At 35.3% G+C, this 16,624-nt stretch overlaps 1 protein-coding gene across 10 annotated transcripts in view; it reads left to right on the plus strand.

Moving 5' to 3' along the window:
• Positions 1-16,624, plus strand: part of SKIC3 (SKI3 subunit of superkiller complex) — a 164,570-nt gene that overhangs the window by 110,206 nt on the left and 37,740 nt on the right. For all 10 annotated transcript variants that reach the window (XM_057738973.1, XM_057738908.1, XM_057738936.1 and 7 more), the window contains 12 exons: positions 2,152-2,328; positions 2,417-2,561; positions 2,729-2,807; positions 2,896-2,957; positions 3,067-3,123; positions 4,562-4,630; positions 6,214-6,288; positions 6,899-7,040; positions 9,347-9,440; positions 11,645-11,722; positions 13,836-13,960; positions 14,782-14,905. In XM_057738973.1, the coding sequence (XP_057594956.1) occupies positions 2,152-2,328; positions 2,417-2,561; positions 2,729-2,807; positions 2,896-2,957; positions 3,067-3,123; positions 4,562-4,630; positions 6,214-6,288; positions 6,899-7,040; positions 9,347-9,440; positions 11,645-11,722; positions 13,836-13,960; positions 14,782-14,905 (1,227 nt within the window). The remainder of the gene's footprint in view (positions 1-2,151; positions 2,329-2,416; positions 2,562-2,728; positions 2,808-2,895; positions 2,958-3,066; positions 3,124-4,561; positions 4,631-6,213; positions 6,289-6,898; positions 7,041-9,346; positions 9,441-11,644; positions 11,723-13,835; positions 13,961-14,781; positions 14,906-16,624) is intronic.

A 16,624-nucleotide genomic window follows, 5' to 3' on the forward strand; every position in this document is an offset into this window, starting at 1 on the left:
TTCTATTTTCTTAGTATTATAATAAAGCTAGATTTAGAGAGTCATTCTGTGTTTATCCTGTTAGCTATAGCAATCATTACTCAGAATCTCAAACATAAAGAACAACAGACGAGCCAGTTAATTCTGTAACATACATATTATATTAATTTTGCGCCAGGGAACAGATACAATTTCTTGCTGACATGCTGGGCACGTAGAGAAGGGGGGGGAGGAAGAAGCAGTCGGCTAGTGGAACAGCAGCTTGGGCACCACGTGTTCGTGTTCTCTGTCAGGAGACCTAGAGACGCAGGTATCTCTAGCTGGAATTGATTGGCAAATGGGGCTTCAGGTGTGCAATAGGCTTTCTATTCAGTAGTCAGGGCCTGTTTTAGACTTACTGGTAGGGCTGAAGGTGAAGGGAGATGAGCAATCTGATTGCTTCTGGAGAGAATCTGGGTAAGAAAAAAAGGGGTGTCTAAGAACTCGATTCATTAGTTAAGTAGAAATGTGATTTGTGATAGACGACGGAAAAAGTGTACAAGTTAGATATGGAATTAAATGTCTTTGCTCTTAAACATTTTTCTTGTGCTTCACTTCCTTTCTTTTCCTACGTGCCTTCTCCTCTGTGTCTGATTAATTTGCTTGCTCTAGAATTGCTTTGCTTTGAATATGAAACCAAATCTGAAATGAAAACTTCATTCCTTTTTCTCCCACTGATTTTTATTTCTCCTTTTCAAGTCTTAACGTCATACACACAGCTCTTTCCAAAGAGGAAGGTATTGTGAAGAGGGTGTAATTTGTTTGAACGCGTATTTAAGGGTACATGTGAACCTTTGAGTGATGATACTTCAGCTACAAATACTGCCTTTCTGAGTTTGGGGAATTTTGTTCTGGACAGCGTATAGTACTCACAAGTAATTATAAGGAGGTATTATATAAAACTTTTAAAGTGATATCCCCCAAATTTATATTTACTTCTAGACTTAAAGTTCACACCACCACAGTTCTTGTGTACGGGTGATAGAAGTTATTCCACTTTATGGATATTTTATTGTTTATTAAATTTAAGAGGAGATGAGAGTTTAGATTGTTAAAATTGCCAGTGTTTCTCTTCTTTTTTCCTCTCTGTTTTCTTCTTTCATGCTGTCAATTTTAGAAATTACGCTAAGGTATTTAGGAAAAGGAGCTACAAATAGTGTTGTCCTTCCTCTTGATCCTGTCAGTGGGCTTTCAGTGATGACTGCAGTAATTAATCTTGTTTCTCAGGAAGACATTGGAGAATGATTTTTGGCTGGACTCCATGAGTAGAAAAGGCTATGGAAAATGTTCCATCTGCTTGTGCATCTGCCAGTAACATAGCTGTTTGTGATAGCTGATTATCGAGACTTGGCTTAATTGAAATTGCTGTGTTTTATTTATAAGATTTTGAGAAGACAAAAGTGAAGAGAAATGAATAGCTGAGATTTTCTCATTTTAGAAAGAAGTACGCTTTATCACCATAACTAATATTTTTATTTACTTTTTGAGCTTGTCCACTGAGTCTTACTTCCTTCAATAAATATGGGTTTTCACATTTTCATATTTAGATTTTTGGTATACTTGATCTCAGAGAGTAAAAATCCTTCGGACCACCAAATATATTTGATATGTTATACATTTACTAGTTCTGTATTTTTTTTATTTGAGGGAAGATCTGCAAGGAAAACCTAAGTTTATAATAATCAGCTGTGAGAGAGTTACCACTTTTACCGCTTTGGTTTTTGTTTAAATAGACGAACACAAAAAGCATAGTTTTAAAATTCAGTATTAAAGGTAAATTGGTCCTGGAAAGTTTATAGATTTATGTATATGATTCCTGCTGCCTCTGAGAGGAATGATAAAGAGTGCCAAAGGCATGTTTGCAGAGTTTCTGTCACTTAAAACAATCAATTCCTTCTCATTGCCCTCTTCCTTTCTTCTTAATAAGGAGATGATAAGATGTAAGACAGGGGGGAGAAAAAAGATGTAAGATGGCTAGAAGGAATTCAGTAAAGCATTCACTGCATTTAACTAAGGAACTAAATCAAGATCGTATGTACACTTTTCCTGTTTTAATTGTATGTAGTAGGGAGGGATATAAACTCCATACTTTTTGGAAATAATTTGTAAGAATCACACTGTTTCTTTTCTTAGGGCTCTGCAGCATCGAGCTGATGTGTCTTGCCTTTGGAAGCTAGTTGGGGATGCTTGTACCAGTCTGTATGCTGTCTCACTATCTAAAGTGAATGTTAGTGTCTTAGGAGTCCTTCTAGGTCAGAAAGAAGGAAAACAAGTATTAAAGAAAAATGAGCTCCTTCATCTTGGAGGAAGGTAATTTACAAAGATTGCCCGTTAATGACATTCAAATTGAATTAGAACATCATAACAAAATATAACATTCACTTTTATATTTCCATAGGTGTTATGGTCGTGCGTTAAAACTGATGTCTACATCTAATACGTGGTGTGATCTTGGAATTAATTATTATCGCCAAGTACAACATCTAGCAGAAACAGGCAGCGACTTGAGTGATCTTCAAGAGTTGTTGGAGAAATCTTTGCATGTATGGTTTTGAGAAATTTTTAATAAACTTAGAAAAAAGCTAAGGGCTTTTCTGAAAGATGCTTTTGGTAAAGTAAATACTGTAGTGTTTTCACATAAAACCATATTTATCTTGATGTAAATGCTGATATTCCAAGAAATAAAAATTTACGTAATTTTACTTTTCAGTGTCTGAAAAAGGCTGTGAGACTTGACAGTAAAAATCACTTATACTGGAATGCTCTTGGTGTAGTTTCTTGTTACAATGGTAAGAATTGAGTAACACTTCAATATTTTTTGAAGATTGCCTGTTTCAGGCAATGAAGTTCAGTTTTATCAAAGTCTGTATTTTTTAGGTATTGGAAATTATGCCCTTGCTCAGCACTGTTTCATCAAATCAATCCAGTCGGAACAAATTGTGAGTATTCTATGTGTATATGAAAAAGCACTTCAAAATATAGTGTTAATAATTTTCTGAGACTGCCATGTAGACAAGGGACTTAATTTTATATATGTGTGTTTTTTAGAATGCTGTTGCATGGACCAACTTGGGAGTGTTATACCTTGCAAACGAAAAAATTGAGGTAAATATATTGTCTGTTTTGTTATATTAAAAGTAAAGAATTTTTTCCATATATGATCACTTCAAATAGCTCAACTTCTTATGGAGAAATACTTTGCACATTGCTGTCTACCCAGTATGCTCTCCAATATGCTAGATAATTGATAACATTCACTTTATTGTATTGAATAATGAATGTGTAAGATTTATTTTCCTTTCCATGTCATAGGAAATTTCTGGTTTTATAATTATGTTGGTTTTTCATTATAGATTACAAACAATTCTATTATGAATTATTTAGGTGTTTTTCTTTTCATCTTTTATACATTAAGAGGAGTCCCATGTAGGCTTTCTTGGGTGTGGGATGATGAAGTAAGGGTGATGATTAGTACTCTCTAAAAACTTGAATTTAACCCTTTGCTTTGGTGATGTAGATTTGGCTTTAGCGGATTTTAATCCCTTTACGTGCCACTGTGTAATTTGTCATACTTGCACAGTTGTATATTAAGAGAATTGGAACTGTAGTAATGGGGAGCATGTTTGTAAATCATGTTTAGAAGTTTCCACAAATCTGTAAATAAAAGCACATCTGCACTGTTTTGTGTTTCAGCCAGTGTATTGAATGCCATCCTTTTAAAATAGCTGCAATAATATTCTCAGGGATACATGAAGTCACTGCTTTAGAGGTCTTTGCTTTAGAAGATTGTAAATAGAATGAAGAGAAACATTAATTTGAATCTTAAAATATGTGAAAATATTTTATAAAAATTTAAACAAAGCAAGGTCTTAGTAAGCAATGAATGTGGTTTTTTGGTAGCGTGGCACAATTGTTGTCTGTGAACTTACTTTCTTATAAGGAAAAGGACTGTTTCCTGCCATGCATAGATTATTGAAAAAACAATATAAAGCAGCATATAATAAGATATTCTTTGTAGCAGAAAAAAAAAAGCATGAGATTCAAAGTGTCCAAGTGGGGTAACTTGAAAGTTTCCTAATTGCTTAGTGCAGATTTATGTTGACCACTGCTTTTTGTCCAGTAGCAGGTCTCAGACCTCACTGGTTGTTAGTTTTTATCTTCCCAGTTAAGCCCAAAGAGAGGGGAATAGATACAGCCTTCTCTGGTTATTTCCATCAAACCTGTGGCTTTGCAAATAGATGGGTGATTAGGTGATTAGTTAAAAGTTCTGCAGGCTGTGAGGTAGACACCTACAGGGCCCTTTCATTGAGGACCAGAACCCCTAAGCCTGTAGAGAAATCTTTTGTATCCAGGACTCTTTTAGGACTATGTATTTAAGACATAGTTTTAAGCATTGCTAATTGTGCTTAAACAGTGAAGTTTTAGGTTCATTTGTATTTATGTTTGCAAGTCTTGCTTTTCTTATTCTCTTATGCTTTTTAAATATGTGATTTAATATTAAGGTTATAAAATGACTTGTTAATTTTTGCCTTTTTTTTCCCAGCAAGCTCATGAGGCTTTCAAAATGGCTCAGTCCCTTGATCCATCTTATTTAATGTGCTGGATTGGACAAGTAAGATATATAATATGTAGTTATTAATCTGTTTTGTACGTAACATATTAATAGAAAGTAGTATAAATCACGTGTTACTATACGCAACACGGATAATAACGATAGCATTTGAGGGCTTACTTTGTGCCAGTCGCTGTGCTAGGCTCTTTGAAACTAAGAAATCTGAAGTATTGTGCTTGTGATGATTAAGCTTTGATTTGAGGCACTTTGAAACCATCATTCTGATATTATTATGCTTAAAACATAAACCTAGAACTCTGTTAACATACATTTACCAAAAAAGTGAATGTTTACAAAGATCACTTGGACTACGTTTTCTTGCTTTCTGTAAACGCGTCATATCTGATTTGGTACCTGTGGATGCGTGCCCCCCCACCCCTTGCAAAGTGTAGACGTTTGTGCTGCCAAATAGGAATCAGGTGGCTCGTCTGAGTCTGTCAGTGACTCATTGTTTTACCTGAACACATCACTGCTGGATTTCATTTTTCTCACCTGAAAAAGAAGGGGATTGGCCTGAGTGGCCTCCAAGGTCTCGTCTAGTTGAGAAATTGTAATAAATTTGTAAGTGGGTTTTGTTTCAGTTCAGAGAATAGTGGGAGCATCACCCATATTAGGAAATCCTTGATCAGGGATTAGATATCTTCTAGTATACTCTACTCTTGGGTCTGATTCTAGTTAATTGGTGGAGCAAGCAGAGTTAGAAAAGGCAGACTCCTGTTCCATTAACTGTGGTAGCATCTGGGAGCAATGGCATTACTACACTAATCTCAGTGGAAGGGTTTGGACCCAGGGGACCTGAGGATTTGCATTTCTGACTGCTCCCGAGTGAGGGCGATGCTGCTGGTCCAGGGACTTCACTTTGAGTAGCACTGCTGTAAGTTCCTAAATCTTAGATGCTCATCAGAGTCACTTAAGTATCATTTTTCTTATTTTTAAATTATTGGTTTAATTAAAATGATAGCAATAGAGGGAAGCTTCATATTGATTTCTTAGTTAGTAACGTATGATAACTAAAAGAACCCTGCTTTCTTAAAGGTAGAGGAGCTTGAAAGTAATTTTAACTGTCACATAATCTACAGAATCAGCAGCATAGATATAATATTTAAAATCCTGAGGCAGTTTTAAAAAGTAAACACACTGAGATTCTACCCAGATCTGTGGAAACTAGATTTCTAGGGGTGAGGATCTCCTTTTTAAAAAGCTTTGCGGTTGAATCTGAGGTGATCCTGTGAATAACAGCCCCAATCCAGACACATAGCAGGGTGAATAGATAGGCAGGGAGGGAAGGGACAAGCAGCAGAGCTTTATCAGTGTTCTGAGGAGTTTTATGTGGGTTATTTTACTGCTCCCTGGTTGCAAATGGAGTTCTGCAAGCACCTCTCAGCCTAAGGGCTAACTTAACAAGTCATTCTGGTCCTCTGAGCTATGGGAATATGGTAGCCAAGACTCAAAAGGGAATTAACTTTGCTTTCCAGCACAGCTGGTAAACCTTGGGTGCCTCCAGAGAGTTTCATTTATTATTGTTATTAATAGTAGTAGTAGTCCTTTTAAACGCCTTAAGAGCCTCCTTTTTCCTTTTATAGGCTCTAATTGCAGAGACAGTTGGAAGTTATGACACCATGGATCTCTTCAGGCACACTACAGAACTCAGTATGCACGTAAGAATTTGAACATTCTTCAGGATTCACTGATATATGAAGTACTATCCTTGAGAAAATGAGTACATAGTGGTATCAGATGTTAATGACAGCAGTTGTCTCTATTCTTTATTCTTTCTTAAAAAACAGATAAACTGTCATTAAAGAACTTCAAGAGCTGATGAAGAAATCACATTGGGATTTAATAGATGTAGTAGTCATGAAGATTAGAAACTGAGACTCTAAAAATGAATAAACCAGAGATAAATACTAGACTTGGTTGACATTTCTAGATTATTTTTGAAAGTGTTTTATAGTTCTTCTGATTGGTAATTATTTGTTTGACCTATGGAACTGATGCTGAGAAGAAGCAAACCAACCCATCAGGAGGGGCTCTGTTTGCTCCCCTTTATTTATCCCGCTTGATTCTTCTACTTAGGTTTGAAGCAAGTGATTTAAATATGTCCTTGGCTGTGTTGTACCGTAGTGACCATTTATTTAAAGGCACCTAACAGCTGACTTAGAAGACTAGGATGTGACATTTACTGTATTGAAGTACATTGTTACATTTCTTAATTTTTCTTGGCAGATTTATTACCGTGTCTACTTACTAACTTTGGCTTTTTTACAGACTGAGGGAGCAATAGGTTATGCGCATTGGGTCTGTACAACATTGCAAGATAAAAGCAACAGAGACACAGAGCTGTACCGGTACAACATCCTCCAGATGAATGCAATTCCAGCAGCACAAGTGGTTTTGAGTAAATACGTAGGTAAGGCACCTATTACGTAATGGCAAGATATATGAATAATTTGTTGAGATAATTTAAAGAATTTAAATTAATTAAATTTAAAATTAATTCCAAATTTAATATTAGTTCCTTAAGACATGAATGTGCCCTTTCTCCCCTACAACCAAGTATTCTACTTTTTAAACTTTAGTAAAGATTTTTGAAGAGTGCTGAAAATTGTTATTACCTAATGATTCAAGGTAGAAGTGATTTCCATGTTGTAGTGGAAAGCGTTTTGAAGCCTAATGGTCCTGAGTTGCTGCTGTTCTAGCTCTGCTGTTTACTTTCTCTGCAGTCTTAGACCAAGTGTTTTACTTTCCTTAACTTCTGTTAATCTTGGGAAGTAGAGATAATAATACTGAGATTGCAGAGATATGAGAATTAAATGAGGTAACATGCTTTAAGTTCCAAACCCAGTGCCTTTAACCTCCTGTTTTTAACACCTGATCTTTCTTTAGGATGCTGGAAAAATATGTTTAGGCTTAGGAAGAGGACAGAATAGTGAAATTTAATTAACCATCTATTGTAATAACTCTCTTTCTTCCTTAATAAAACTACCGTTGGGTTTAATCTCAGCCCCACCACTTAGTAGCCATGATGAAACCTTGGGCTTATTACCAAATTGAATTTTAGTTTTTCTGCCTATAATACAAGAGTGAAAGTATCTATTGCTTAGGGTTTAATGAGGTGATATATACAAAATGTTATGCAGAGTACCTGCATATCCTAGATGCTCAAGATATGTTAGTTTCACTAGCACCTTGTTTCTTCCTCGACAAAATTTAATAAAGAAGCAAGGAGTTTAAGCAGGAATATTGATGTTGACTAATATGAAGAATCAAATAAACTGAAAAGCAGAAGAGAAAGTGCCTCATCATTGTAATATGCAAGGTGGTAATACTCTTCCTGCACTGAGCCTGGGGCACTTGAGTAGAATGCAGTTCATTTATAAACATCAGCATGTTGGGACATTAACATGTTATGCAGTGTGCCCAAATGAATGACTCTAATGAATACCTAGAGCCTCTGAGAAAGTGTATGATCAGAAATTTTATTGATAGGTTTCCTTGCAGAATGGGAAACATTTGTGAGGGATTTACATAAAGAGGTAAATTTTTAGCTTTCTGCAAAATTGAGATACCTAGAACAACAAACAGTCTCTGATGGTTATACATAGCTAGGTTATTTATTTGTTTGTTTGTTTATTTGGTTGCACACGGGCTCCCTAGTTGTGGCATGCGAACTCTCTGTTGCGGCATGCATTTGGGATCTAGTTCCCCAACCAGAGATCGAACGTGGGCCCCCTGCACTGGGAGCTCGGAATCCCAACTGCTGCACCGCCAGGGAAGTCCCCACAGCTAGGTTTTCGAGTCTATAGTGGAGCCGTATCATATACTCATTTAACAAATTCAACTGTATGTGCTTGGCCAAAAAAAATATTAATTTAGAAATAGAATAGAGAGAGGGGAGACAAGAGAAAATGCAGATGAATCATTTGTCCTCTTGACTGTTGGGTGGAGGGCATGGGGTATGGGTGGAGGGCATGGATCTCTTCTTACTTTGACTCAGTTTGGTGACCTTCTCTTTGTGTGATGACTTTAGAATTTTTAAGGAATCACTTGAACTATGCGATTTTCACCTTTTGCTTTGACAGTTAGTATCTCACCATCACATAAGATGTGATTATTCTGTACTCTGTTAAACAGTTTTAAGAGATTTGAAGGTTTGCTTCTCAACGCAACTTAAGTAGATCAGATGTGTTTCTTTCTCCTTTGTATTAGTAGATGCATGATGTTTTTTGACATCAGAATTTCAAAATGCTACACTGAAAGTGCCCAGATCATCTTCTGTTTCTAGTGTACAGTACTGAATTTTTTTTAAAAAAAAACACACAGAAATTGGAATAGAACCACCAAGAGAAATTGTTGCTAAATTTAATCACAGGAGGGTTTAACTGATTAGCCAAAGAACTCTATTTCCTTACAATTCAAATGACTAGTTTTAACATAAGCTATGGTTTCAAATTGTTGTACCTTCGGGAATAAAAACGCGTTTAAACTTTAAAACATAAGTAGACGCTATAGGTGTTATTCAATAATTTAAAAGAGTTATATAATGATTACTGATATTTTATAGTCAAGATAAAATCAGGCTACTATTCTTAGCAATGCCCATGACCTCAGGAAATGATCTAGTGTTTAAAATACTGAAAAAAATTGAAAATAAAACATATTTTACAAACACAACCATTGTGCACATGTAAAGAAAAGATATTTTTGGACTTCCAGAAAGAATTCAGAATTATGCTCCAGCTTTCACAATGTTGGGTTACTTAAATGAATATCTGCAACTGAAGAAGGAAGCAGCAGATGCATACCAAAGGTAAAGGCTCCTTGTGATTGAAATGTGGTCCATGTTTACCAGTTTGCCTTTAAAAGATATAGTCTGATTTTCATGAAGAAGCTACTAATAAAATGTTCTGATTCTTTTCCTGATCTTTCTTTATTATTATTACATTTTGTATATAAAAGGATACAGTTTAACTTTTCAGCTGAATTTTGTTTTCTATTGCTCAACCTGAGAGAAAGACAGAGAGAGAAAGAGAGAAGAAAAAAATACAAAACACCTCAGATTTGTTTTAGAAAAATCTGTCCCTTTATAGTTTGTCTCGCTTTATTTAATATATGAATGTATTTATTTAAAGAAGAAATGAGATTTGAGACATTACATGTTTGAGTCACTTTAATGTCTATTATATAGCATTTATTCATTCAGTAAATATTTGTTAAACTGCTATGTGTCAAGCAGTATCCTTGGCAGTGGCAATTCAGCAGTGAATTAAAACAAACACAGGCTCAATTCTCCTGGAGCTCATGTTCTGGTTGGGGGGGGGTACGTGGTGAGCTGATAAACATCTGTGATGGTAACAATTGCTAGGGAAGAAAATCAAAGGAGAGGAAAGGGCCAGACACCAGAGAGGCAAGTTGTGAATTTGAGATAGTTTTACCAGGAAGGTTTCTTACAAAGGCAATTGAGGCCTGGCCTGAATGAAGTGAGGCCACAAGCCATTTGGTTATCAGGGAAAGCGCGTTCTAGGCAGAAGGAACAGCAAGAGCACGTGTTCTGAAGCAGGAGTGGACTTGGCATGTTGAAGAAACAAGGACAGTGTGCTTGAGTGAGAGGACCAGCCAGGAGGGTGATAGGAAATGAAATCAACTTGAAGTTTTATTCTCTACAAATTTAATTGATCTGTGAATAAGAAAATTGCTACTGATTTCATGAGTACTAGATGAAAAGCTAGAAGACCTGATTGCCTAACCTCTGAGGCACATCACTGCCCTGAATCTAAATGAGTAGATATTTAGAAGAAGGCTTGTCAGATACAGAATAATCAAGGCATCCCGCTTGCTTTACCATCCTTGTATGGATCTCTCTGTAGTTCAGAGAAGTAATCACTAGATGGCTGAATAATCAAGAAGTCATTTTGCCAGGGGTATGTGGAGAGTGGTTTATGAAAACTCATGATTCTATTTCTTTCAACGTTTCAATCAAGTTACCAATAAAGAACCTGTAGAAATTTGATAGAATACAACAGTGAGCATGATATTTAAGCAGAGGAAACTAGGCAGCTTTAGAATGCTTGCTACTTTTTTTGGTATACATTATAATCACAAATGTTGTGAGTCTAACACTGGTTGTAGCTTTGTTTAAAATGGCAACTCCACAGTCACTGGGATGTACACCACTCTTTCTTGACTGATCACCACTGTTGTTTTCTGCCTTAAACAAGTATTGAAACTTGAAATTACAAATTAGGTATAACAGGCATAGTTTTTAATATGATACTATTTTTGTAATACTGTCTCTTAGACTTCTCTGGCAAATTTTTGTTTTTCATGTAACATCAGGGGCATTAAAAGCTGTTCTTGGATATTTCTTCCTGGCTAATCTTTAACAGGAAAAAAAAAAAAGTCTTATTAAATATCCAACTCCTTTAGTTGTTGAGACATTTCCCTGCTTGCCCAAAGGGGATTGAGCATGAGAAGGTAAAAATACGGGCTGTCAGCATGTTGTTATTTATTCGAAGCCTCTTGGGACTCCTGATGACTCATTCCCTTCTCTGAATTCAGTATTGCCTAAATATCTTTCTGTATGTAACAGGTAAAGGCACCTGAAAGCACTCAATTTCCTGGCTTCCTACCTCAAACTATTAGTATAAAAATAATTTTCAGAGTGTACTGTGTACTTCAGATTCTGTATACTTCAAATATGTCAAAACTTTAAAACATCAACACAGTTGTTTCCCATGTTTAGATTAAAATTTTTGGAATATTTAAAACTCAAGTATGATACATGATTTCTTTTATTAGGAGGTCACTTTTTATTATTTTCCTGACAATCTAAAATCTATTAAGTGCTTTTGTGGTACCAATTTAATAAAATATAAATAAGCTGTTATGGAACTAGTTAAATAATTAGTAGAATTAAATGAAGAAAACAAAAATGTGTAGATTCAGTTAAGGAGGAAGAGTAAAAGAATGCTGTTGCACATAGATAATTTAAAATACCTTGTCCTTTTTTTAAAGGGCAATTTTGTTGTTACAGACTGGGGAAGACCGAGATGCTTACAATGTTACAATAAGAAATTATGGCAGATTGTTATGGTAAGCATATTTTTTCCCATTAATTCCGTGAATCTATCAGGTTTTTCTGGTGAAAGCTATGGGGCTAGTGAAGTGATGACCAGTTTCCAGAGTAGTGGGACGTATAAACGAGTACAGTGATGACCTTCCTGTGGGGTACATCATTCCCACTGCACCAAGCTGTGTTAACAGTTTCCTGTCCTTGTAATGACCCCTAGCCCCAGTGTCCTTTGTGAGGAGCAGGTTTAGAACTGATGGTTGTGAACTAGACAGAAGAGGTAGTTGCTGTTTCTAATAGTAGAAGCCTAGTTAATTGGAAGATTAGATTTTTTCTGATTTGATGCATATTCTTAAACTGGGGGTGGGATTAAGGGCCCAGAAACCCTTGTGAGATAGTACAGAAAAAGTTTTGTGTGTGTGCCTTTTGGGGTTAGGGAGGGAGCAATGTAACTTTCTTCAGATTCTCAAAGACTTCTAACTTCAAAAAAAGATGAAAAAAAAAAAAAAAAAAGATGGGAAACCAGTTGTTTCAGAGGGTGGAAGTGGGTCTGGACAGTAGGAGTGTTAATGGGAGGAAGACTTTTGGCTCAAGTTAAGGAGGCATTTCTCACATTGAGAGCTGCCCCCAAACTGAACATTGAACGTTCCAGTTTGAAACACCTGATTAGAACTGTAGTTCGGTATTTGGGGATTAGTACCAACATCTTTTAAGGAGCTACATAGTAGAAATTGGAGGCAGCCGGTTATTTTCTTTTGTAACCATGTAACTGAATCATATCTATAGACAGAAGGTTTTCCCTGTTTTGATTGCCTCTCCTTTAATTCTTTTAAACTGTTGTGTTTAGGAGTTGATAGAGCTCTGTTAGTTCCAAGATTTTGTTGTAAGAAACTGCATGGAACAAAGTATCTGTTCTCTTTAGTGAGATGTTTCATATAATGTAACTGTTTTAGAAGGAAATCTATACTTCCCATTGAAATCGATACACCTGATTTCTTTGTTTTTATTATGAAATATATTAAACATGCAAGACACAGTAATAGTGTATGGAGAATAAAGTAATGAGTAGTCACCACTCAGATATAACAGATCTTAAAATTCTATTAATAGGCTTCAGGTTCCTTTTTCAAAAAAAAAGTTACAAATAAAGTTGAAGCCCCTTGGGCCCTTCTCTAGTTCATTCTTTTCTCTACAAAAGTAATCAAATGTTTGAAGATAGTGTTCGTTAAAAAATTACTTTTAAAATACATGTATGTATCCATAAACAATCTAAGGTAGTCCTCTTCCCTTCATTAAATATTTATCAGAATTTGAGTTTATTGATTTTTAAATTTTCACCTTCATGAAATTAATTTTAGAAGCAAATATTGCCTGTATTTTTAGCTCCCATCCACACCCCCAAGATTAAAAAGGTTTTATGAAAAGATTTCCAGTTACACGTTAAAAATAGAAGCAGCTTCTGATTATAGTGATAGCAGAAATAAGTCTCGAAGGTACAGTGACTCTGTTCCTGGTGGTGGCAGTTTCTCTTCATTTTTAAATAAACAAAACGTTTTTTTCTTGTTGCTATTGAAAAACATTCTACTGTAGTATCATATATAACAATTTTTACTTTTATTCCTATTAAATACAGAAAAGATAATGTGTAGTTTTGTCTGTGGGATTTTAGTGTATCTATATCCCCCCCCAAATGGATGTGCAGATAAACAGTTTATCCATAAAGGCTGGGTTTGATTATGACTTGTTAAGCTTGTCAAAGATGCCAGACCATGCTCATAGGGTAATTAACTAATGTATTAAGCTTAAAAAATTAGAGTTCTGTATAAAAGTCAACTTGAAATTATTTTTATAACGAGTTTAATTCAAGTTTGTTCAAAAAAAAGTTTGTAATTCAGCAGAACTGTTTATTTTCATACATAATTTAAAAGTGTGAAGTTAAATCCCCCTAAGTACGTCCTATTTGAAATAAGTGATATGTCTTCTGTTTTAATATAAAGCTTTTCTATAGCTTTAACACTGACAGATGAAATAGGTTAAGTTGTTAAAAGAGCTTCAGTATAATGATGTTTCTGTATTTTGATGATATGAGCCAAAACAATTTTTGATATTAAAAGTAAGTTATGTTTTGCATCTTAGTTCCATTGGTGAATGTGATAAAGCTATCCAGACTTTTAAGTCAACACCCCTTGAGGAGTTAGAAGACATTGTAGGTTTTGCATTGGCTTTATTTATGAAGGGTCTGTATAAAGAGAGCAGCAAAGGTAAGTGTGTTGCTTAAAGCTAAAGGATACCTTCTACTTTTCTAGAGCTGAGAAGAATTTTATCATGATGAGTTTACATACAGAAAGATGTAATATTAAGATGGGGGTAGGGGTTTCAGTGTTTATTAAAAATATCACTAAGAATCAGGAATGTTAATAGGTACCTTTTATCTATTCCTTCACTTAGTACCTTATTATGATTAGTCCTTTTAGCAATGTTATGAACTGAATGTTATCTTTATCATTTAGATGAGAAAACTGAGACCCAAGATCACTTATGGTACATGTGTAAGGTAGCATTTGAAAGAAATTATTTACTACCCCTCAGTGTTTCAGTGTACATTTCTGGTAATTGAAGATCTCAACCATTGTTAGTAATAATATATTTTGTTTTCTCCAAAAATGCTTATTGAGTGCATTTTCACATATATGGGCCCAACCTATGTGTGTGCAGCTCATTGTAAGTACTGCTTAATGGAGTTGCTCGTCTGTACATGGGAATTTGGGTGATACCTCCATGGCTGTAGGCCTCCACTTCTTTTGAAGATAGTAACTCAAACCTGCCTATAGATTCTAAAGATGGAAATTGAGAAATATCACATAATAACCCTAATGATAGCCCCAAAATCACCTTGAAACAGCTAAACCAAGGTAGATTATTATACATTTTTATTCCACTCACTTGAGAGCAAGGGAACAATAAGATGTAACTTTAGTTAGACCTTTTAAAAAAATAGGATTAGGAAAGGAAAAAGCCCACCATTTGTCAGTCAGGATTGCTGTTATATTGTTTTGTTTTTGTTTTCAACTCTATGTAACAGCCTACGAGAGAGCCTTGTCTATTGTTGAATCAGAGCAAGACAAAGCTCATATCTTGACAGCTCTGGCAATAGCTGAATATAAACAAGGAAAAATGGACACAGCCAAGACATTGTTATTTAAATGGTATGTATAGTTGACATCAACACGCAACATGGCTAGATACTTATATATTGGGATAAAATTTGTAGCGACGTAAAATGAAATTCTTAATGTTTCAGGAACGTTTTGGTGAACAAAAGGCGTTGGACCCACCTGGTTCTGAACTGACAGTCACAGGTGGAGCTAGAGATCATGGCTTAATTCTTAATTCTGGATTCATCCAATTTTTCAAAACCATCCTGTACTCTGTGTGTATTATTTATTTTTTTAAAACAGTAATTGATCAGCTGATCTCTTAGCATCATAAAATTTTAACGAAGGCAGTCACAACCGGCTTGTTTGCAGCTCCATAGACTCCCAAAGAGAGATTTTTTTTGCTCGTTCCTTTTCAGGTTAACCTAATAAAGTTCATTTAAAGTTGAGTCTTTAAAAATATATGTGTGTGTGTGTGTGTGTGTGTGTGTGTGTGTGTGTGTGTGTGTGCGCACCAGTATAACTTGTAATTGTAACTGTTTCTATACTTTTGGAATAATTTTATAAAATAACAGTCTCTGATATCTGTGGTTACTTGTATGGTATTTTTTGACTTCTTGAAAATTTTTTTTTGAGAAAGTTGACCTTAATTCCTTAAAAAGCAGTAGATGATTAATGTATGCTCTTGGACAGTGGTTATCAGTGAGTGCTCTAATGGCATTTTCAGTGGTACAGATCTTCATAGTACAGAATTGTTTCTCCCATTGCAGGCAGATCTTATCCCTGTCCCTCATCTGTTAGATGCTAATAGCACTCCTCAGTCATTGTGAAAACCAAAAAAATGCCTCCACATCTCCAAATTATGCTCCCGTGCCAAAGGTAGGGGAACAGAGATGATTAGATGGTACTAGTTGAGAATGACTTCTTTAGGATAAGCTTTGTTTTTGTTTTTTCATTGTGATAACTTTTGTTCCATCTTGATTAATTTTCTTGTACAATAAATAAGCAATTCTTTCTCCTCCTCCTGGCTATTTTGAGAAAACCAGTCAATTAAAAAAATCTTGTCACTTTATATGGATATACTCATGTAATGTGAATATATGTTCATAAAACCCAAATTTGCAAATAGCTTGAGAAAAAGAATCATAGATGCTAATGTATTACTGCAGTTATCAAGAGCAAAAGTAACCCCAAATTAGGTATGATTAGATTAGTCTTGGGTTACTATTTCAAGCAGTAACCAAAACTGTTTTGAACATTGGTAGAAGTGGGGAAAAATAGTGGAATATTGTCTTATTCTTTTCTCCTTTTCTTATGAGGGAAAACCTTTACCTCCTTTTTCTGTGTGGTTGGATCCAGGGTTAGGTATTTTATCTGATTTATGTTTCTTTCTTTGTTTTTGGTTCTCTGCATGTCATCTTTCAAACTTAACACTGCAAACTGCTCCCTTTCCTGCCCCTTGGCATTCTTTCCTTTGGCTTCCTTTCTACAAAAAATTCACTTATTAGTTCTTTATTGATCTTGTTTGGCATTCATATGTTGGAAATTAAGCAGTGTCCTAGGTGCCTAAGGAGAATATGAATAAGTTCAATACATAAGGGGGAAAAATCTGGTTACCAGCTGTGGTTTATTTGTATTGATAGAAATGACTGTAACTAATTGATATTCTTCCATATTTGGACGCCTCCATCTTTTCACCCTTATTGTAAAAAGAGTTACTATGGATGCTTTCAGTTTACTCTAGAGCTGCCCATGAAAATTCATGACTTT

The sequence above is a fragment of the Hippopotamus amphibius genome, chromosome 1, assembly GCF_030028045.1.
Source record: "Hippopotamus amphibius kiboko isolate mHipAmp2 chromosome 1, mHipAmp2.hap2, whole genome shotgun sequence".
NCBI lineage: Eukaryota > Metazoa > Chordata > Mammalia > Artiodactyla > Hippopotamidae > Hippopotamus > Hippopotamus amphibius.